At 41.6% G+C, this 23,161-nt stretch overlaps 1 protein-coding gene across 7 annotated transcripts in view; it reads left to right on the forward strand.

Moving 5' to 3' along the window:
* Positions 1 to 23,161, forward strand: part of LOC119778063 (ryanodine receptor 1-like) — an 81,561-nt gene that overhangs the window by 18,975 nt on the left and 39,425 nt on the right. For all 7 annotated transcript variants that reach the window (XM_038277145.1, XM_038277171.1, XM_038277161.1 and 4 more), the window contains exons 24-59: positions 431 to 514; positions 625 to 784; positions 911 to 1,058; positions 1,657 to 1,862; positions 1,944 to 2,118; positions 2,198 to 2,406; positions 2,490 to 2,848; positions 3,330 to 3,459; positions 3,596 to 3,756; positions 3,851 to 4,013; positions 4,080 to 4,166; positions 5,256 to 5,482; positions 5,569 to 6,004; positions 6,083 to 6,643; positions 6,741 to 6,941; positions 7,685 to 7,796; positions 7,909 to 8,052; positions 8,195 to 8,468; positions 8,562 to 8,676; positions 8,855 to 8,987; positions 9,064 to 9,158; positions 9,233 to 9,368; positions 9,463 to 9,649; positions 9,807 to 9,918; positions 9,991 to 10,111; positions 16,572 to 16,741; positions 16,822 to 17,042; positions 17,136 to 17,226; positions 17,311 to 17,451; positions 20,261 to 20,424; positions 20,515 to 20,593; positions 20,758 to 20,847; positions 20,925 to 21,065; positions 21,146 to 21,223; positions 21,299 to 21,374; positions 21,444 to 21,567. In XM_038277145.1, the coding sequence (XP_038133073.1) occupies positions 431 to 514; positions 625 to 784; positions 911 to 1,058; positions 1,657 to 1,862; positions 1,944 to 2,118; positions 2,198 to 2,406; positions 2,490 to 2,848; positions 3,330 to 3,459; positions 3,596 to 3,756; positions 3,851 to 4,013; positions 4,080 to 4,166; positions 5,256 to 5,482; positions 5,569 to 6,004; positions 6,083 to 6,643; positions 6,741 to 6,941; positions 7,685 to 7,796; positions 7,909 to 8,052; positions 8,195 to 8,468; positions 8,562 to 8,676; positions 8,855 to 8,987; positions 9,064 to 9,158; positions 9,233 to 9,368; positions 9,463 to 9,649; positions 9,807 to 9,918; positions 9,991 to 10,111; positions 16,572 to 16,741; positions 16,822 to 17,042; positions 17,136 to 17,226; positions 17,311 to 17,451; positions 20,261 to 20,424; positions 20,515 to 20,593; positions 20,758 to 20,847; positions 20,925 to 21,065; positions 21,146 to 21,223; positions 21,299 to 21,374; positions 21,444 to 21,567 (6,111 nt within the window). The remainder of the gene's footprint in view (positions 1 to 430; positions 515 to 624; positions 785 to 910; positions 1,059 to 1,656; positions 1,863 to 1,943; positions 2,119 to 2,197; positions 2,407 to 2,489; positions 2,849 to 3,329; positions 3,460 to 3,595; positions 3,757 to 3,850; positions 4,014 to 4,079; positions 4,167 to 5,255; positions 5,483 to 5,568; positions 6,005 to 6,082; positions 6,644 to 6,740; positions 6,942 to 7,684; positions 7,797 to 7,908; positions 8,053 to 8,194; positions 8,469 to 8,561; positions 8,677 to 8,854; positions 8,988 to 9,063; positions 9,159 to 9,232; positions 9,369 to 9,462; positions 9,650 to 9,806; positions 9,919 to 9,990; positions 10,112 to 16,571; positions 16,742 to 16,821; positions 17,043 to 17,135; positions 17,227 to 17,310; positions 17,452 to 20,260; positions 20,425 to 20,514; positions 20,594 to 20,757; positions 20,848 to 20,924; positions 21,066 to 21,145; positions 21,224 to 21,298; positions 21,375 to 21,443; positions 21,568 to 23,161) is intronic.

The following is a 23,161-nucleotide window of genomic DNA, read 5'->3' on the forward strand; positions in this document are numbered from 1 at the left end:
TATTAAGGTTTATATGTGAAATTGTTTTCTCTATTTCAAAATGAACAGTCATTTTCAGATCTCTCTACTGCAAAATCAGGCTGCTTTGTTTCTTTAAAGTGTCTCGATGAGCAGACAAAATAAGATAATGATATAACTTTTTTTTCTCTGCTAAATGAAACAAATTTGAAGCAAAACATTTGCAAAGCGCTGGTGCAAACTTCCTTCCATCAGCACATCCTTTGATCCACACGTTTTCAAAACTGTCCGTTCATTCCTCAGTCAATATATGTTTTCTTTGCAGATTGTTTAGTATTATTAAGCAAAGTTTGTTTATTATAAATTAAGAAATTAGAAATGAGGGATAACTTCAGAACTTCAGAAACCACAGACATTTTAAAACAAGAAATGAGCAGATTTTTTTTAATCTCTAGTGTGTTTATTCTAATAGGACTCTGCTTGCTCTGGGCTGTCATGTGGGAATGGGAGATGAAAAAGCAGAAGAAAATCTGAAAAGGATCAAGCTCCCAAAAACGTGAGCTGCAACACATAAACATGCCATTTGAGTTTGTAATGCTGTAATCAATTTATAATAAATGATATAGTAGTATAGTAACCCTTTTATGATTTTTTTTTACCTGTTAGCTACATGCAGAGTAACGGATACAAACCTGCTCCCTTGGATCTGAATCACGTCAAACTCACTCCAAATCAAAACACGCTGGTAGAGAGATTGGCAGAAAATGGACACAACGTGTGGGCGAGAGACCGGGTTCGACAGGGCTGGACGTACAGTATTGTGCAGGTATCTACTTTGGATTAAGCTCAAATGCTCTATGAGTTACAAGAATGTTATGATACAGAGGCTACATGAATGTTTTAACTGATTTGGTTTAACTTCATGTTTGATTTTTTTTTTTTTTTCCAATAGGACATATTGAACAAACGTAATCCTCGACTGGTTCCCTACAACCTGCTGGATGAAAAGACAAAAAAGACCAACAGAGATACAGTTTGTGCAGCAGTTCGTACATTGATCGGTTATGGCTACAACATAGAACCACCTGATCAGGAGAGCAGTAAGTTTGCAGTTTTTTTAATCTTTTATTTCATATGCACATTTTATGGTGAAAAAAAAAACACTTCAAATATTTGATTTAATGATTTTTTAAGTTTAGTACTGAAGTACTGTATAGGGGTGCACCGATTACTGGTTTCTGGCGATCACTGATTCTCGATGTTTTAGAAGCCCGATATTCCAATCTGATTTCAACCGATACAAATTTTTTTTTTATAACTAACACTTTCATTTGTTATAAGATCCAAAGACACGAAAATGTTCTTTTTTGTACCCTTGGTGCTTGTTTGCTTACATTATTCATAGATAGTCAGGAAAAGGTTTGGAATGTCATTTTAGTTTTTACCATGCCGAAATAGGTTTGGAAAAGGGCAGTAGAAAAATATTTGCATTTCCAGACTACTATCCAATTATCTTTATTTGTCCTTTAAACTAATGTTTTTTCGTTCGTTGTCTATATTCGCAGAAAAAACTTTTAAAAAAATCCAATAAAATTTTTGTCTAACTACTTCTAAAGTCAGAGTACCTCCAGTAGTCTTTGTGTCACAGATTGAGAACTGGGGGTGTCGTGTGTTCATTACTGTTATTTCCTTCTCTAGGTGGGAATGGACCCGGCAGTTCCCGTGGAGATAAAATCAGAGTGTTCAGAGCAGAGAAATCTTACGCCGTCACGCAGGGCAAATGGTACTTTGAGTTTGAGGCTGTGACTGTGGGAGAAATGAGAGTGGGCTGGGCTAGGCCCAGTGTTCGCGCTGATACTGAACTTGGAGCTGACGAGTTGGCATATGTCTTCAACGGCTTTAAGGTGGGATGCTGATTAAGACTAATTACTTATGAAGGTTTGCTAAACTCCCTTTTGATGTGAAATTCTACCACAATGTTTCAGGCCCAACGCTGGCATGTGGGAAATGAGCCATTTGGTCGCCAGTGGCAGTCTGGCGATGTGGTTGGTTGTATGATTGACCTCACAGAAATGAACATCATGTTTACGCTCAATGGAGAAATGCTGATCAGCGACTCAGGCTCAGAAATGGCTTTTAAAGATATAGAGATTGGGGAGGGTAAGCACAGGCCTAAAACAAAACAGAAATACTGCGTCTAATGCACACTGCTGATCATGCATATGTCAAACATTTCTAGGTTTCATACCTGTGTGCAGTCTGGGTCTCTCACAGGTGGGTAGAATCAATCTGGGTCAGAATGTCAGTAGCCTTCGTTACTTTACCATCTGCGGCCTGCAGGAGGGCTTTGAACCATTTGCTATAAACATGAAACGAGATATCACCATGTGGTTCAGTAAAAGCCTTCCACAGTTTATCACTGTGCCCACAGATCATCCACATATTGAGGTATTGTTGCAACACCTTTCTCGAAATATTTCCAAATATCTGTTTAACTCGTGAAAATCCTCATCCTGATGCTCTTTCTCCAGATCTCCCGTGTTGACGGGACAGTGGACACTCCTCCTTGTCTCAAGCTGACCCACAAGACATTTGGGTCCCAGAATGCCAACACAGACCTGCTGTTCTTCAGAGTCAGCATACCAATTGAATTTCACGAGACTTTCAAAGTCCCTGCAGGGACGACGCTCCTAACTAAAGCTCTGACGATTCCCGAAGACCAGGTTTTAGAAGTCGACCCAAACTCTGACTTTGAAATACTTAAGAAATCAGCCACTCGCAAAGAACAGGAAGATGACAAGAAGGAACCCTCTGTGGCAAAAGAAACTTCAGCCAATAAAAATGGAGAGAACGAGAAGGATGCGTCCACAGAGAAAAGCAAGAAGAAAGGGTATGCAGTGCTTCTGATTTTTGAGACAAGGAAGAAGGTTTTTTATTTTTTGAAAGGGTTTTAAAACCAGCAGAAGTCTGCTTTTTCCCCCAAAAAATGTGGCTATAGTGTCATTACATTTATATTGCTTTTATTAAGAATTACTGAACATCAACAATGTTCCTTCCTTGGACTGGAAATGTCTTTAAACACATCTCCATTTTAAAGCAACCAATCTGCTGTTTTAAACAGTTGATTGCTTTATATCAGCCCACTGACACCTTCCCCTGAATTAAACAGCAATTAAACACCGAGATCATGAATATCATGCTACCGTGTTATTTTGTGGCAAGGCTATATCACATTCACAAGAAACTCATATGCATTAAGTTCATTTTTATAACAGTTTGATAACTTTGCAGTTGACTGCATTTCATGGTGTCTCTCTTTTCACAACAACCTGGACTCTATGTTTATTGTAATCTATGTTCTGTTGTTTCAGGTTCCTTTTTAAGGCAAAGAAGGCTGCATTAATAACTCCACCTCCTGTCGTTCCCACTCAGCCACGCTTAGTAGAAGATGTCGTACCAGATGACAGGGATGACATGGATATAATTCTGAACACCACTACTGTATGACCATTACTCATAGTTATTTTATTATCATATCCATGATCAAGTGAAAGTAATTCAAGCATTGAAATATGCAGTTTGTTCTTTCTTGTATGAATACCCGTATGCCTAAACCAATCGTCATTTCCTTTTTCAGTATTACTATTCGGTGCGGATATTTGCAGGACAGGAACCAGGAGGCGTGTGGGTTGGCTGGGTCACGCCAGACTATCACCAGTATGATCTTCACTTTGACCTCAACAAAGTGAGAAACGTGACAGTCACTGTTGGGGATGATAGAGGCAACATTCATGACAGGTGGGATTTGTTGTGAGAAAATTTCTCATTTGTTTTGCTCTCAAAACTTAACTGTATACTTCAAAATCTTGAGTTTTCTTGGTATCTTTTACAGTATTAAACGCAGCAACTGCTACATGGTGTGGGGAGGAGAATTCGGCAATTCCCAGCAAACCCGCGTCAGTCAGGAGGACTTCGTGATTGGCTGTCTCGTTGATTTGGACACAGGGCTCATGACTTTTACCGCTAATGGAAAAGAGATAAACACCTTTTACCAGGTTTGTAGGTTTCAGCCTAGGTATTGCTGTTAAATCCTGTTTATTTAAAGCATCGTCTGCTTTCAGGTTGAGCCCAACACAAAGCTTTTCCCAGCCGTCTTCGTTCAGCCTTCCAACCAGAATGTGATTCAGTTTGAACTCGGGAAGCTCAAGGTAAGCCGCCAGCACTGTTCTGTTTCCAACCCTTCATGCACACTGCTGCTGTACAGGTTTTACTAAGAGGTTATCAGCAGGCATTATCTTTACTGAAGCATTCCCTCTCTTTGAATTTTTGGTCATCGCAAATATCATGTATATATTCTGAGAGGGCCTAAAAGTGAAGCTTGACATTATGGTTTTAAATGAATTTTATCTAAATATTTACAACACATGCCACTGCACTTAGAGTTAATCCAAATCAAATCAATTTGTTCAAATGGTTTGTAAGGAAAATCAGCAGATTGCATCAAGAGTTCACTTCTCCTGGATGAGCATGTGACGATAGTGTGCTAAACTAGAGTGCTAGTCTGCTTGCATTGTGCCTGTTGACTGTGGAACAACAGTAGAGAAGAAAACTTCTCTTTAAAGGAAAGAAACCTTCAGCAGAGACAGGCTCAGGTAGAAAGCACAGAAGCAATGATCCAGATGTACTTTATATTCAAAAGCAAAGCAAAAGTTAAGGTGCAGGGGTAGTTCCTGATATTGCTTAATATAGGAGAGAAACACAGCTAAATAGATGAGCGGTAAAAGTTCAACATTGAAAGACTACATCTAGTAGATCATCTATTGTCAGCCGCAGCAGTTGTCAAGCTGATGATGTTGCTGAAAAGTAGATTATTATGTAATAAATATGTAATGCAATGTAGAAATCTAATAAATTAAATGTGTCACGGTTAGCTTTAAAAATATCGGTCATGTTCTTCTCCCCATAGCAATGATTTCCACACCTTATAGGGCTGTAGTCAGTGCAACCTGGCTGGGCTAACATATGGTGGTTCTTATAGATCAGATAAAACATTGAAATTAATTTTTTAGGTGTAAAACATATATGGTTCCAGTAAACTGGTAGTCTTCTTAAGTCTCTGCAGTTAAAGGGTTTTTGACAATTTCTAGAGATTTGAGGTAGAGTCGAGGATTTCTGGTTTCTACCACATTCATGGTACTGTAGCCGTTATCTTCAGCCTCCAAAACTAGATTATTTCTATTTATACTAAGTTCAGATGTAAAGAGAGTTAACCAAAAAGGTCCCTCATGTCTTGCCAGAACATCATGCCCTTGTCAGCAGCCATGTTTCGCAGTGAACGTAAAAACCCAGTTCCACAGTGTCCTCCGAGATTGGATGTCCAGATGCTAACCCCGGTGATCTGGAGTCGTATGCCTAATAACTTCTTGGCTCCAGAGACAGGCCGTGTCAGCGAAAGACTCGGTTGGATGGTGCAATGTATGGAGCCACTCACAATGATGGCACTTCACATCCCAGAGGAGAACAGGTCAGAAGCATTCATTTTACGAATACGAACTAAAATTGTTTATTTCTTTTATTTCTCAGAGTAACCTGGCACTATGTTCTATTTAGGTGTATAGACATACTGGAACTATCTGAACGAATGGACCTACTGAAGTTCCACTACCACACCTTAAAACTGTATGGTTCGGTGTGTGCCTTGGGTAACAACAGGGTGGCACATGCACTATGCAGCCATGTAGACGAATCTCAGCTCTTCTACGCCATAGAGAGTACCTACCTGCCAGGACCGATGAGGAGCGGCTTCTATGACCTGCTTATTAGCATGCATCTAGAGTCTGCTAAACGCAACCGCCTTGGAACAAACAAGGAATTCATAGTTCCAATGACAGACAACACACGCAGCATCACTCTTTACTCAGTGAAGTCTCAGTTACCAGGCGTCGGCCTCACAACATGTCTACGTCCGAAACTCCATTTCTCCGCCGTTGGATTTGTGGGGACAGACCCAGATATCTACACATTAAGTCCAACCATCCCCTTACAAGTGAGATCTACTCTTAACAGCACTTTCAGGATTCTCTCTCTCAATATAAAGAAAATAATAATTTGCTTTTATTTCTAGGTGTTAAAGACCAAAGCTCTGAACATGCTTATCGAAGCTGTCCAGGATGGAATTCAAGCCATGAGAGATCCAGTGGGAGGCAGTGTTGAGTTTCATTTTGTTCCAATCTTGAAACTCATCAGCACACTTCTAATAATGGGTGTATTTGACGATGAAGATGTCACACACATCCTCAAAATGATTGAGCCAACAGTCTTTTATACTGAAAAACCAGAGGAGCTTGCGGAGGAGCCGCCAAATGCAAACGCTGAAGAGGAATTGCCAAAGGTAGCCGTGGTCAAAGAGGAGGAGCAGGACGCTGTGGCAGAAGACGAAGAGGAGTTTGAAGATTATGGTTATGATGATGAAGAAGAAATAGGTGAGGAGGAGGAATTAGAGGAGACCGATTTAGATGTCCCACAAGGAGAAGCCGTGGAGGAAATAGATTTAGTGAATGGTGAGAAAGGAGCCGAGGAAACAGAGAAAGAAACTAAACCTGTAGAGAGTTGTGGGGAGGCTAAAGAAGAGCATTTAGAACAAGGACTTTTTCAGATGAAGCTACCAGAGTCCGTTAAACTTCAGGTACTTTATTCATTTTGGAGTCTACAGAATTTTATTCAACAACAAAAAAACATGGTTTTTACACAATGATAAAACTCTTTTTGCTTTTGTTGTTTAGATGTGCACCCTGTTGCAGTATTTTTGTGACTGCGAGCTACGTCATAGAGTGGAGGCCATTGCTGCCTTCTCAGACAAGTTTGTCAACCAGATACAGACCAATCAGAGGCAGCGCTATAATGAGCTCATGATGGCCTTCACCATGACGGCTGCAGAGACTGCACGAAAGACTCGTGAATTTCGCTCCCCGCCGCAAGAACAGGTAAGGAGACTACAATCGTATTAGTTATTATCATGTACCAACAGGAAAACAAATAACCAATTTTTATTTTTTTGTTTGTTTGTTTTTTGGAGGAGACACTTAACAAAAAATAAATTAAAATAAAAAGAATCTGCCTTTTGAAAATATTAAAATGTGTGAACACAGGACATTTGTTCTACATTGTGCCTGCTGCTAAGAGGTGCTTGTGATAAAGGAATATTAGCCCCTTCTTCAATGATCTCCAAAATTTAAAAAAACGACTGTATTTTCTAATACAGTAAAAAATACAAATTAAACCTTTTAAAAAAGGAGATTAAATTAATCAAATAAGTTACCTTTTAGAGTGGTAGAATAGGGACAAGATGAATAAGTATGTTTGTACAGCATAAATATCTTCTGTTTTACAATGTTAGACCTCTTTTTTTCATGAATGACATTGGCCACTGGGTTATTTAATTGTTTAAAAGTATAGCAATCTTAGAAAATGTAAACTTCAAAATTATAAGAAAGTACTGAGAAAAGATATTTCCTTATTTTGGGATTTAGAAAAAAACAAAGTTAATCCTAACTTTATAGCAGGAATAGTTTAATGTTGTGTAAAATTTCACTGTGTTTTTTTTTTTTTTTTTTTGACTGGGGTCAGTCAATAAAAATCATATTTCATAGCATTGAATGTTTTGTGAGATATGTTACATCTGATCTGTTTGCAATGAGTTTCCACTAGCTCGCTCACTGTTGTGTAGGTCAACATGCTCATGAACTTTAAAAACTGCCCTGACGACGAAGAGTGTCCTGTTCCTGATGAGGTCCGTGAATCCTTGCTGGCTTTTCATAATTCTCTGCTGGCACACTGTGGTCAGTTTTAATCCACTATGCTTGATGTCACATCAATTCCTTTCATCTTTGCTTTTCAAATAGACAGACGAATCAAATCATCCATGCACTATTTTTAAACTCCAACTCTTAGGTGTTCATATTGAAGAGGAAGAACAGGAGGAGGAGGTGGATAATTCTCTACGTGGACGACTGCTTCGTTTGGTGGAGAGGGTGAAAAAGTTTCGAGAAAAAAAAGTAGAAGTTGAGGTTGAGCCTCAGGAAGACAAAAAACCAAGTTAGTTCCATATTTCACTTGACGTTACGAAACAATTGTGTAATTTTGCTCACAAAAATTATTTGAAAGAGTATCTGGTGTCAAACCTTTAAAACTAAAAATGTGTCTATTCTTGTTTGATTCTCTTTTGTAATCCAATCAGGCACGTTACAGGAACTCATTTCCCACACCATGATCCACTGGGCCCAAGAATCATTCATTCAAAACCCTGAGTTAGTGCGCATGATGTTCAGCCTCCTGCACAGACAGTATGACAAACTTGGTGAACTTATGCGAGCGCTTCCAAAGGCTTATACCATCAATCAGGTATCGATACAGGACACCATGGATCTGCTGGAGTGCCTGGGTCAGATCCGCTCACTGCTTATTGTACAGATGGGTCCAGAAGAGGAGAGGCTTATAATTCAAAGCATTGGGTATGAGGGGACAAAAAATGTTTTTTTTTTTTTTACAGTTTTTGCCTTGGCTAAAACTGTGGGTGAAAGAACTGTCTACATTCTCCTCTTTAGGAACATCATGAGTAACAGAGTTTTCTATCAGCACCCCAACTTGATGCGAGCTCTAGGCATGCATGAGACTGTCATGGAGGTTATGGTTAATGTGCTGGGTGGTGGTGACTCAAAGGTATATATATTCAACATCTTTGTTTGGCTTAAATGTAGGCAAAAAACAAGCTAAAATATTAAAATATCAAACATATTTTCTAGGCTAATTAAAGGCAACTTGAAATAATCTCAAACAGATGAACAAATCTGTTTGACCTCTTATCTAACCAAACTGCACCATTCTTTTTCCCGAACAGGAAATTCGATTTCCCCGAGTGGTCACAAACTGTTGCCGATTCCTCTGCTATTTCTGCCGTATCAGTCGCCAAAACCAGCGATCCATGTTTGATCATCTCAGCTACCTCCTGCAGAATAGTGGCATTGGCCTTGGTGACTGTCACTGTTAGTTCCACCAATTTTAATTGCCAAAATATGAAGCCTTGGTTAACATGAACTTTTTGTTTAGGAATGCGTGGCTCTACCCCCTTGGATGTGGCTGCAGCATCATGCATCGACAATAACGAGCTAGCACTGGCTCTCCAGGAGCAGGATTTAGAAATGGTAAAATATTGTATTTAGTCACAGTTTCACAGATCGACTTTACTCACTATCTGTTAACACTCATATCATTGCAGGTGGTGAAATACTTAGCTGGGTGTGGGCTTCAGAGTTGCCCCATGCTTCTGGCTAAAGGATACCCAGACATAGGTTGGAATCCCTGCGGTGGAGAGAAATACCTTGACTTTCTTCGTTTTGCTGTTTTTGTCAACGGTAAGGAAAGATATTTACATTTAAAAGCCTACATACCTTCTGTTTTTTATTTCATAATTACGAGGAACACAACTTTTTTTCTTCCTCCATGTAGGAGAAAGTGTGGAAGAGAATGCCAATGTTGTAGTGCGTCTTCTCATTCGAAGACCCGAGTGCTTCGGTCCAGCTTTGAGAGGAGAGGGTGGTAATGGGTTACTGGCTGCTGTAGAGGAAGCCATTAAAATATCAGAGGACCCTGCAAGAGATGGTCCCAGCGTTAAGAAAGACAGACGTTTTCCTATGTAAGAGGTCTCAGTGTTGTTTCAGAAAGAACTTTGCTTTAGTAGTCACTTTGTTCTCACCAGCAAAACTGTTAACCCATACCCCATGGATGACATCATCACGCTGTTCAAGCATCAGTCATATACTACACAGCATTTTTATTTTTTTTTCTGAAAGGTTTGGAGGAGAAGAGCAGCAGGAGGAGAACAGGGTGCACCTGGGAAACGCCATTATGTCCTTCTACTCTGCTCTCATTGACCTACTTGGACGTTGTGCTCCGGAGATGCATGTAAGATATACAAAACCACAGCATCCTGGCTAGATTTCTATTACAAGAGTAACTAATTTTTGTTCTGTCCAGTTGATCCAAGCTGGAAAGGGTGAAGCTCTAAGGATCAGGGCGATTCTTAGGTCTCTGGTTCCTATCGAGGATCTTGTGGGAGTCATTAGCCTTCCTGTTCAGATTCCTGCTTTGGGAAAAGGTAAAACATTTTTTGGGATCTTAACTGTTTATCATGGATGTTTGCTACTTTGATACTTGAGTGTTATGACCTTAGTGTCATGATGGGTATCAGGGAGGCCCAATATGCAGAACACTGACTACACGGATGGAAAGTTTAACAGAGTTTATTGGCAAATTCACACATATAATAAAGACTGATGCAATGGTTCTGGGCTGGGACCGGTTCACTGGCGTCTTGATGAACGTAGAGGAGGCTTTGGGAGCGGAACTGTTGGGTCCGGAGAAAGCTTGGGTTGGCAGAGTCTTTAAGCTGTTTCAGCGTCTTACTTCTAAAGGCTGTTTTGACCTTGGCTTGTGTTTCCAGCTCGGTATCCAGAGCTGCTAGGAAATCCAGAGAGTGAGTCTTCAGGTTTGGCTCGGAGGGCAGGTTAAGCTCTTCCAGAGCTTCACAGGAGAAAGAACAGGAAACCTGGAAGCAGAGACAAAAGGGTTAGAATCCAGGTTGGACTCAAAGGAGACTTGGTTCACCAGGGATCTATGGCTTAAGTGCTAACCAACTGATTAAGACACTGCGGCATCGAAGCGAAGGTCTGAAGGCAGCTTAAGTAGTCCAGGTCCTCCAGATGAGATCATCAGCTGCAGGTGTGCCGAGCAGCTCAGCAGGGAGGATCCAGGGCGGACTCTGCTGGAGAAAAGGTGTATTTCTCCAGCTCCCAACAGTACCCCCCCCTCAACGACCGCCCCTTGGCGGTGCGGAAGAGGTAGACGGGAGGGAACGCTCATACTCCTCGATGAGAGAAGGGTCGAGGATGTATGAACCAGGAACCCATTGTCGGTCCTCCGGACCGTAGCCCTCCCAGTCGACGAGGTACTGCCAACCGCGACCTCGCCGACGGGAGTCCACGATCCGGCGAACGGTGAAGGCCGGATGTCCATCGACTTCCAGGGCGGGTGGAGGGGAGTCGGATGGAGGGCAAATGGGACTAGAGATGATTGGTTTAACCTGGGAGACGTGGAACGTAGGGTGAATCCTGAGTGTCGGGGGAAGTTGAAGACGGACGGCGGAGGGGTTGATGACTCGAGTGATCTTGTATGGGCCGATGAATCTCGGGGATAATTTGCGGTGGACAGCCAGACCTCCTGGCCGACCTTGTACTCGGGGGCTGGACGTCTCTTGGGGTCAGTGAACCTCTTAGAGGACTCAGAGGAACGGTTGAGTGCTTGGATGGTCTCTCTCCAAACACGCTGGCAACAACGGATGTGGTGATTGACAGTCTTCACCGATATCTCTCTCTCGTCAGCAGGGAAGAGAGGTGGTTGGTAGCCGAGGCTAACTTGGAAGGGAGACTGACCGGTAGATGCAGACTTGAGTGAGTTATGGGCGTATTCTATCCAGGTGAGATATTGACTCCAATCGGTGGGATTATTGGAGGTGAGACAGCGGAGGGTGGATTCGAGGTGTTGGTTCATCCTCTCAGTTTGACCATTTGACTGGGGATGATAGCCAGAAGTTAGTGACACTTTACAATTTAGAGCAGAACAGAAAGCCTTCCAAACCTGTGAGACAAATTGGGGACCACGATCTGAGAGGATGTCCTGGGGAATACCATGGAGGCGAAAGACGTGCTTGATCAGCAACTGGGCGGTTTGATAGGCCGTAGGAAGCTTTCTGAGAGGGATCAGATGACAAGATTTGGAGAAACGATCTACGATGGTTAAAATAGTTGACATACCTCGAGACTCTGGGAGACCAGTGACGAAATCGATGGCAATATGGGACCAAGGACGTGAGGGCACAGGGTGCGGTTGCAGCAAACCGGAGGGTGGCTGATGAGAGGCTTTGTTCCGTGCACAGGTGGAGCAGGCAGACACATATTCCTTTACATCTCGATGCAAAGTGGGCCACCAAAACCGTCTTGAGATCAGTGAAACTGTTCGGCTCACTCCCGGATGAGCAGAGAATTTTGCCGAGTGCATCCAATGAATGAGACGAGACCTAACAGACGAGGGGACATAGGTACGGTTAGGTGGTCCATTACCTGGGTCAGGTTCTGTGGCCAGGGCAGCGTTTATTAAATCTGTTATCTCCCAAGTGACCATTCCAACGGTACATGAGGCAGGGAGGACAGGTTGGGGTGACTCAGGTTGATCCACAGCGTAGAGACGAGAGAGAGAATCGGGCTTGGTGTTCTTAGATCCAGGTCTGTAGGAGATAATGAGATTAAAACGTGAAAAGAAGAGAGACCACCTTGACTGTCGAGGAGTAGCTTGTTTAGCGGACTGGATGTAGGCGAGATTCTTGTGGTCAGTCCACACCAGGACTGGATGCTCTGCTCCTTCGAGCCAGTGTCTCCACTCTTCCAAAGCCAACTTAATGGCCAAAAGTTCTCGGTCCCCAACGTCGTAGTTGTGTTCTGCGGGAGAGAGTTTACGGGAAAAGAAGGCACAGGGATGGATTCGTTGATCAGAGTCGAGTTTCTGAGACAAAACTGCCCCAACACCGGAGTCAGAAGCATCAACCTCTAGGATGAATTGCTTAGATGGATCTGGTTGGATTAGGACTGGAGCTCTGGAAAACAAGGTTTTGAGTTTGTCAAAAGCTGCTTGTGCCTCGGGGGACCATCGAAAAACTCTCTTGGAAGAAGTTAATGCAGTTAATGGGAGGGCGGTTTGGCTATAATTTCGGATGAACCTCCGGTAGAAATTAGCGAAGCCCAAAAATCTTTGTAGTTGCTTACGGCTTTCTGGAACGGGCCATTCTAAAACAGCTTTTATCTTCTCTTCAGAAGGCTTAACCTGCCCGCCCTCGAGCTCAAACCCCAAAAAGGTAACTGAAGATTGGTGAAACTCACATTTTTCAGCCTTTACAAAAAGTTTATTCTCTAGAAGTCTCTGAAGAACCAGGCGGACATGTCTCTTATGTTCAGATAGATTCTTGGAGTAGATCAGGATATCATCAATGTATACGAATACAAACACATTGAGAAAGTCTCTGAGGACGTCGTTCACTAGGGCCTGAAAACATGCGGGGGCATTTGTTAAGCCGAAAGGCATGACCAAATACTCGAACTGGCCCAAAGGAGTCTTAAATGCCGTTTTCCATTCATCTCCTTCACGTATCCTAAGGAGATGATAGGCATTTCTTAAATCGAGCTTTGTGAAAACGGTAGCTCCTTGTACAGGCTCAAAGGCTGAGGCGAGAAGAGGAAGAGGATATTTGTTTTTGATAGTGATTTGGTTCAGGCCTCTATAATCTATACAGGGTCTCAAAGAACCATCCTTTTTTCCAACAAAGAAAAATCCTGCGCCCAACGGGGATGAAGAAGGGCGAATAATTCCTGCAGCTAGCGACTCGTTAATGTATTTTTCCATTGTTTCACGTTCTGGTTTGGAAATGTTATAAAGTCTACTGCTGGGTAACGGAGCACCGGGTAATAACTCGATTGCACAGTCGTATGGTCTGTGTGGTGGAAGGGACGTAGCACTGACCTTACTGAAAACAGGAGCCAAATCATGGTAATCAGAGGGTACCGGAGTAAGGTCAGGGACGTCCATCTCCCCCCCACCTCTAGGGGACCCCACAGCGGGAGCTGCAGAACGGAGGCAGGTCTCGTGACACAATGTGGACTAGGACTCCACATGACGATCGGCCCAATTAATATGGGGATTATGCTTCTCCAGCCATTCATAACCCAGTACCAGTGGGGAACATGCGGATGAAAAAAACAAAGAAGGTTATGGACTCTCAATGGTTACCTGAGTTTAGAAGTTCAAGGGGTTGAGTTTGGTGGGTGACTTGATGAAGTTTTTTCCCATCAATCGCAGAGACTCTGAGAGGCTGGGTTAAAGGAACCGTAGCAATTTGGAGCTGTTGGACGAGATCAGAGTCTATTAAATTACGTTCACATCCAGAATCAATGAAGGCTGAAAGAGAGAGGCTCTGGTCGAGGAAAAACAACGTGGCAGGAAGCAAAAGACGAGGAGGTTTTTCATTTTCTTCATGGCCCGTCAGACTCCTCAAAACCTCTGACGGGCCCCGGCTTTTGATCTTTCTGGACAGGAAGCAATGAAGTGTCCACTCTCACCACAACCTTGGTTGTGTGTCCAACCTGCATCGGCTCCATCTCAGTTTCTCCAGGATGAGTAGCCTGAACAGGCAAAGGGAGAGGCTGGCTCTTTGGCTTTGGTCTGGATAACTGTTCTGTGGGGGCAGAAACAACAGTCACGTTATTAGAGGCGGGGGCAGAGGAAAATAACGCCAAACTCTTATGTTTGCGGCTGTTTCTGGCCCGAATCAATTTTCATCTGAGGCAAATCTGGCTTGAGCCCAAGCCAGAGCTCTTCCTGTTAACTGGGAAAGGATAAACGTTATTTTCTTGTGGTCCGTGGGAAAACTGGCAGGAGAGTTCTGAAAAATGAGACGACATTGAAATAAAAATCCCTTACAATCAGTTACGTTACCAGAAAACTTCTCTGGGAGACTTGGGCGGAACTCGGATGACGTCACAGCCGGTGACCTCGGCGGAGGAACTGGACCCGGAAATGGTTGGGTTACTGGAGCGGGATTAGCATTACCCACGTAATTAGCGTAGTTTTGAAGCATATGATTATGCATATCAACCAGACGGTAAAACTCACGGAGGGTCTGAGTTTGTCCTTGTATTTGGACTTCTTGTTCTTGCAATCGGCGGAGGAGATCATCTGCTGGGCCTTGTGTTTGGCCGCAGTGTTCTGTCATGATGGGTATCAGGGAGGCCCAATATGCAGAACACTGACGACACGGATGGAAAGTTTAACAGAGTTTATTGGCAAATTCACACATATAATAAAGACTGATGCAATGGTTCTGGGCTGGGACCGGTTCACTGGCGTCTGTGAGAAAGACAGTTTGGTTAGCGAAGGCTTGGTTGAGACTTGACTGATTGTGTTCAGGTTTGTACCTTGATGAACGTAGAGGAGGCTTTGGGAGCGGAACTGTTGGGTCCGGAGAAAGCTTGGGTTGGCAGAGTCCTTAAGCTGTTTCAGCGTCTTACTTCTAAAGGCTGTTTTGACCTTGGCTTGTGTTTCCAGCTCGGTATCCAGAGCTGCTAGGAAATCCAGAGAGTGAGTCTTCAGGTTTGGCTCGGAGGGCTGGCTCGGCAGGTTAAGCTTCACAGGAGAAAGAACAGGAAACCTGGAAGCAGAGACAAAAGGGTTAGAATCCAGGTTGGACTCAAAGGAGACTTGGTTCACTAGGGATCTATGGCTTAAGTGCTAACCAACTGATTAAGACACTGCGGCGTCGAGGCAAGGTCTGAAGGCAGCTTAAGTAGTCCAGGTCCTCCAGATGAGATCATCAGCTGCAGGTGTGCAGAGCAGCTCAGCAGGGAGGATCCAGGGCGGACTCTGCTGGAGAAAAGGTGTATTTCTCCAGCTCCCAACACTTAGTTCTGCCTTTTCCACTGTGGAATACCACAAGGTTCTGATCTTCAGTGGTTAACGACATATTTAATATTAGGAAGTTACTCTGTTCAAGTAAATGAGTGTTCCTTACCTGTAGCAACACAACCACGGAGTTCCTTAGGGGTCTCTCCTGGGGCACTCATGTTCTCACTACAGGTGTCCTATAGGACACTTCCTTGGCTTAAGATAGCATACAAGTACAACTGCGCTTAAAAGTTAGATTTAAATATTCCTTAAATCATTCAGACAACATCAAAGCATCATTGAGTCTCACAAAAATGAAACTTAGACCCTTTTTTGGATGAACTGATTTAAATAACATTCATTCCTTTCTTGGTTAGGTCTAAGAAAATGTCAGATTACCTGACAAAGTGATCACAGTCAGCTTTAAATTGTGAATTTTAGCCAAAACAAGGCATAAGGTAAAGTCCTGTTTACCTTCAAACATCTGTAAAATAAATCTATCACTCGAGTCACCCTTGACCTACAATAGTTCATTGTACATATGTTTTTAATCAGCTGTCCCCAAGTCATTTAAGGGTGTTACAAAAAGCTGCACTTTGGCTTGTCTCATGCAGTACTTCCTGCAGCTTTGCTTGTCGCTTAAGAGGTCGAGACATGATTCTGTATCTATATCATACACTGATGAGTTCATGAGAAAAGATCTAGGTGAATTAATGCTGACCAGCTATTAATTCAACCAAGCCTCAAACACGCACACTTACATAAGGCTTCTAAAACTTGAATTACAAAAAATGGCATTTACTTCCTGATTACTATAGATTTTTAAACTGAATTGATTGCGTACAGAAGGTAGGTGTCTTCACAATGGCTGGCCCAGTTCTTGCCTGTCTATTTTATCCTTTAATCTAAACTTTAATATTCTTTTTAAATAACTTTTTTATTGTTTTGGAGTTTTTATGATTTTATATTTATTTAATTTTTCTGTTTTTGATTATTTTGGTTTTGTTCACTGTTTACTACATCCTTTTGGTCCAGCTTGTATACATTTTAAATGTCCCTTATGTTGTGCTTAGACAACACCATCATAGAGCCAAAGATGTCCGCTAGTTTTGTGCCAGACCACAAGGCCCCCATGGTTCTGTTCCTGGATAGAGTTTATGGTATTGACAACCAGGATTTCCTGCTCCATGTGCTGGAGGTGGGCTTCTTGCCTGACATGAGGGCTGCTGCCTCTCTGGACACAGTGAGTCAAGAGCTTCTTCTACATTACTGTGTCTCTAGTAATTAAAGATTTAGCTGACGGCTGGAATCTGTTTCCAACAGGCTGCTTTCAGCACGACAGAGATGGCTCTCGCTTTAAACCGCTATCTGTGTACTGCTGTGCTGCCGCTCATCACCAAATGTGCCCCGCTGTTTGCCGGCAGCGACCATCGTGCCATAATGATAGACTCCATGCTGCACACGATCTACAGACTGTCTCGAGGTCGAGCCTTCACAAAGGCACAGAGAGATATTATAGAAGAATGCCTCATGGCTTTGTGCAAGTAAGCTAAAACCTCAACCAAAGATAGCCAGATTTTTAAACTAATATCTTCAGGTTTGTGCCTGAAGGCAGCTTTGTTTTCTCATACCTTCAGAAATCTGCGTCCAGCCATGCTTCAGCACCTGCTGAGACGACTGGTGTTTGACGTACCCATTCTAAATGAGTATGCCAAAAGGCCGCTGAAGGTATGGAAAGGATTGATCATTTTCAAGCAATCAAAACATGAGTTTTACCCTTTTTTTTCACTTTTATTGTCCTGCACCCTGCAGCTGCTGACCAGTCACTATGAGCGCTGTTGGAAATATTACTGCCTCCCAAATGGTTGGGCCAACTTTGGAGTTGCTTCAGAGGAAGAGCTGCATTTGACTCGCAAACTTTTCTGGGGGATCTTTGAATCCCTGGCACACAAGGTGGGGTCACAGCAGCATTATGTAGCTACCAATATATTGATGCCAATTAAACTTCTTCACATTTTACAATGATAAACCAAAAGCTTCAGCATGTCTGATTGGTTTTCTGTGACAAATCAGCACTAAGTCATAATTGGTTTAAGCGATCTGACCCACATGCAGAGAACCACTCCGAGACCAAGGGAAAAAGTTTAACAGGTTTATTGAATGTTGATGAAACACAGAAGTAGGAGCTGGAACTCAGTGGACTGGTGAACCGGAATGTCTGAAGGAGAGGTCACAGTGATCAGTTCAGGGACCGTAGGAAAGTTGACTGAGGCTTGAATAAAGCTAGAGAGAAACTCACGTTTGAGGGGGCTCTTGTTAATCCTTGAATCCAGTCTGTGGGGTTAATCCAGAGAAGAGGGGACTTGTTGGAGAGCGGACAGGTAGACATATGTTGGACCCAGAGGAGTAAAGGAGCAGACTGTCACTTGGTTTTCCGATGAGGACTTGAACGGATCATGTGGAGGTTATCCCCTGCTCAGTGTGTACTCAGTAATCCTTCCAGGGGGAGAAGGTCCAGGTTATCCAGTTACACAGGAAAAGGCTTCCTGCTGAAGAGCAAAGACAAAAACAAGATTAGACTCAGAGAAACAAAGCTTCAGTTAGACTCTGCTAATCGCAGCTTGGCTAGAGTACCCAAAACTGGCAAACACTCTGGCGTCGAGGTAGGGACAGCCCGCTGCTCAAATACTCCTCCGGTAATGATCAAACGAGCCACAGGTGTGCAGGGAGGCCCAACGAGGAACAGGGCACCACCTGGTGGTGGAGAGAGAAAAACACAAAAACAACCCACACAAACTGGATTCCTAACAGAACTTGTAGGAGTGTTCTATGCAGATGAAAATCTAAGAAGTTAAAGGGCAAACTTTGTATACCATGAAAAATGTAGGGATGTCTTGTGGTTTGAACATTGATGACTAACTTGGTTTGGCCTCATTTTATTTTAAATGAGGAACTCAGCCAAACAGAATGGATAGTGTTGGCAAACATTCCCACTTGGATTTAGGTCTGGTCATTTGCTTGATCATAGAAAGTATAAAAAAGCTTTGAGCTCAAATATTTTATTGTAGCTTGTTGGGGTTTTTTTAAGGTTGTTGACTGCCAGGCTCAAACAATTTTTCAGGTTTTTCCAGTATCTTTTAAAATTTTTTTAAAATTTCCCAGGTTTTATTTACATGGGGGGAAAAAAACAGAATACAGTAAAGACCCAAAGCTTCACAACAAAAGCATTTTTAAAGATGCACCACAGAAGAGGTTTAAAATCAGGCAACCAGACTTTCACTTAGTTTTCCTGAAAATGTTTCAACATCTATTCAGGAGTCTTTGTCTATTCTGTCAGCTCACACTAAAGCAATCTAAGGTTTGAGTGCTGATGTTTTTAATCACCTGCTGACCCACCCTGGTTTGCACATTCCAATCAGATGCCAATCAAAGACTCGCCCGTTGTTCTCATTGGTTGTTGGAGTGTACTGTTTTGTATTGGATTTCTGTTTGGCCGTTTGATCTTGAAGAGTGTGCTTGTGTCTCTGTCCAAAATCTGAATATTTTGGTCATCAAAGGTTTGTCTTTCATTCCTGAGGTGCAGTTGTACAGCTGATTTTGCTTTTAATTGCTGGCTCTCCTGTGCAGTTCCATGCAATGGTGTAGTTTATTGTTTGGTTTCTCCAATGTAGGAGAATAAGCAGTTTTCACTGCACTGTGCCTCATAAACAGTGCTGCTTGGCTTGGATTTGGCTATTCTGGCTTTCGGATGAACCCGTTTTCAACTGAGTGTGTTACTGGGTTTGAGATTCACCGATATGCTTGTTTGGAGAAAATCCTGCGTTTCTCTGAAGCTCCTAGCACATCCTCTGGATTTCACAAATGCCACGTATTGGTAACCACATGTTTTGACCAATATGTTCAGATTTAAGACAGAGGGGACAGATTGTTTGGAAGAGGGTTGAAGAAAGCCATCTTTGTTAATGAATAAAAGCCATCACTGAACAGAGAGGGACGATTGCGTTTTGTTTCAACTTTCAAGGGCCTACAACTCGGTCATGGAACACATCTTAAAGAGGTTACACAATAGCACACGGTAAATGGCAAAACATAGATCCTGTAGAAAACCACAGACTTCATTAAACAAGAATGACGGGTGGGTCGTTTATTTGCATCTAACTTGAAATGTGCTGAGAATGGACCTTCAGGTGCTTAAAAACATCAGTGGTCCAACTACATGTTGTAGTTGTTATTACATGTTAGTGCAAGCAGGCAGAATTTACAAAGACTCTTGGATAGGTGTTAAAAAGTTTTTAGAAAACCTTAACGAAAGTCCAGATGTCTCCAGTTTAAGCCTGTTTTATGGCTGACATGACCTGGATGACTGACAGGCACTTAAAAGTGAAAGTATAAATAGTTTTTTTTTTTTTTTTTACATTTATATTTATTATATATCTTTACTGACTAGAAACAATTTTAACATGCTAGAGTGGACCAGTTAGAGTTTTAATTTAGATTAACTAAAGATTACAGTAATAGTAAGGAAATATTCCATGCTCAATCCATTTGTTTTCAAACAATTTTTTTTTTCTTTTTAATCTTCTTTACATATTAATTTTGCCCCTTTGTGTTGGTCTGTCATAAAATATTAACCAAATACATTCAATTTTTTGATTCTGACATCAGAACAAGTAAAATGTTGTTTTGGTATAAATATCTTCTTTAAACAGACAATACTGTATTTTTTTGTTACTACTTTAACATTTTGTCATTTATGATACAGAAATTTGATGCTGAAATTTTCAAGATATCAATGCCCTGCCTCTGCGCCATCGCTGGAGCTATTCCTCCAGATTATGTGGATGCCAGCTATTCCTCCAAAACTGAGAAAAAGGCATCAGTGGATGCAGAAGGAAACTTTGATCCTAAACCAGTTGAGACCACAAAGTAATTTCTTTATTTCTGCGTAATGATTGCATTTTTCAGCTACTTTTTCGTCATAGCTAAGTTTTATCTGATATTTGCCTTTAACAATAGCACCATTATCCCCGAGAGACTGGATACATTTATCAACAAATATGCTGAGTACACCCACGATAAATGGGCTTTTGAAAAGGTAAGACACCTTACTATAACTGTAAATTATATCTTGGATATCCATTGCTGTAATTTAAGACAAAAAAAACAACAAAAAACAGTTTCTTTGATTGCAAATGCTACAGTTATCACAAAAATAAACTTTATTTGTGATAATGAATGTCAGATGTATCTTTTTTGCAGATTCAAAATAACTGGTCATACGGTGAGGTTCTGGATGAGAATGCAAAGACCCATCCCATGCTCAGACCATACAAAACCTTCTCAGAAAAGGTAAACTGTCTCTTTAGCCTTGTTTCACACATTTCCAGAAACTGCCTGGGCGTCACATAGGCTGACTTTCTGTTAAGGACAAAGAGATCTACCGCTGGCCGATTAAAGAATCTATTAAAGCCATGATAGCATGGGAATGGAACATCGAGAAAGCAAGAGAGGAAGAGGAGTCAGAAAAGAAGAAGGCAGCTTCAAGAAAGATTTCCCAGACTGCTCAGGTTTGGAGCTGTTTCGTGTAGTTGTTGTATATCGGTAAGGAGCCATTTCTATGCTATCCAAGAGGATCTTTCTGTTGCAGGCAACGTATGACCCGAGCCATGGCTATAGTCCTCAACCTATTGACATTTCACACATGGCACTTTCTAGAGATCTGCAGGTATGGCGTTGAGGATTTAACAAAGTCCTTCTTTTTTCAAGCTTATAATTAATGATAACTTCCATTTGTTCACAGTCAATGGCAGAGCAGCTGGCCGAGAATTATCATAATACTTGGGGACGCAAGAAAAAGTTGGAGCTTCAAGCAAAAGGTAAAGCATTTTTTGGTATTTTAAATCCTATAGAGCTGCTATTAAATATTTTTGTGATGGTCTGTGTAGGAGGAGGGACACATCCTCTGCTGGTGCCCTACGACACCCTAACAGCAAAAGAGAAGGCCAGAGACCGAGAGAAGGCTTACGAGTTGCTCAAGTTCCTACAGCTCAATGGATATGCTGTCACAAGGTAAAACATCCAGGAACGTTAGCCGAATACTTTTACTCTGATGTTATGTCATGCTCTTCGATGTAATTGTGAAAAAGAAGTATTTGCATGCAAATTGTTTAGGTAAAATTTAAAGCTGCAATATCAAGTAACATTCACTTGCCAGTATCAGGTGAATTGTACTTTCCATAAGATATAACTGTTTTGAAGATATTAACTAACATTTACTTCATTACGTCAAAGTTTTAAGTTAGATTTATTTATACAAATTTAGTAAAGTGTAATTGTTTTTCATAAGCACGAATAGCATTTTACTCAAAATTTTAAGTAACTCTTATATCCCTGTAGTATTTGCTGTTATGAAGTACTGTAATTAAGTAGATATTTTTATTTTCTTGTCCTTGACATATTGATTTACTTCGTTGCATTATGTTACATTACTCACTAATATTAGGTAAACTTTTTTGATAAATGTCACCAAATTAATTGAACCAATAAAGTATATACATTTAATATACATTAAACAGTTTATTTTTCATTTTAAACAGTTTAACAAAGAATTAAATATCCTTTGAATTAAATTGCCCAATCTTTCTTGGGCCAGCCAGAAATTTGATATTCTAACTGGAATCCATCCTTCCATCCATTTTCTGTCGCGCTTAATCCCAGTTGGGGTTGAAAGGGGTGCTGGTGCCTATCTCCAGCTGTCAATGGGCGAGAGGTGGGGTACACCCTGGACAGGTAAACCCTAATAGAGTGTATTGCACAGAAAAGTCACTTTTTTTAAAGTGTAAAAGCAGGAGCACTTCGACTAGAGGCTGGTTTAGACCTGCGTGGCAGAACTAACAGTGACTCCTGGAGAGGTGTTGAAATGTTTACATAAAAACTGAGAGGAAAGGTGTATTTCCATCAGCTTTTTCTAATGCATATTTTAAGAATTGCATCAGAAAAGCTTGATGGAAACGGCAAAGTAGAAAAAAAAAAAGGCTTCATATTTGCTAAAGTTTTTCTGCTCACTTTAGGTGTTTTTTTGGCTTTTGCGAAAAAAGGGTTATTGCACAAAACAGTAGATGGAAACATTTTTTCCGAATCAACGCTGCTTCTTCCTGGATGTTCTTATGATGTGCATAAACATGGCTTGAAGCATCAGCGCCATTACTAGCTGACATGTTGAAGTAAAAACAACTTGCCTAATAGCAACACATTTATCTGTTTTCTGCATTACTGATCTGTGTCCAGAGCTACAGTAGATTGCAGCCTTTATATTCAAGATTGATTTTGTGGATACTCTGGCCTCCGGCTCGACTCAGATACCAATGGCAACTCTGTATAAAGTGAAAAAAGTAAAAACAAAAAAACCTTGTTAAATACAAGCGCAGGCTATGAGAATGCTCAGAAGAGTGCTACAGTTCTGTGTTTTGGCCACAAGTGGCAGCATCATTAGAAAACTCTGTAATGCCTTTAACTACTAAGTAAAAGTCACTTACTCACTATTTATAAGCAAAAAGAATAATTCATCTGCTCCTAAAATATGATAAGACAAAATCTTGAAAAAAATGTAACTTGTTTTTGCACAACCAACAGTTTATATGATAAATGGCCTTTAGTCTACAGT

Source organism: Cyprinodon tularosa, unplaced genomic scaffold (assembly GCF_016077235.1).
Source record: "Cyprinodon tularosa strain WSP-4 unplaced genomic scaffold, ASM1607723v1 ctg101, whole genome shotgun sequence".
NCBI classification, from domain to species: Eukaryota; Metazoa; Chordata; class Actinopteri; order Cyprinodontiformes; family Cyprinodontidae; genus Cyprinodon; species Cyprinodon tularosa.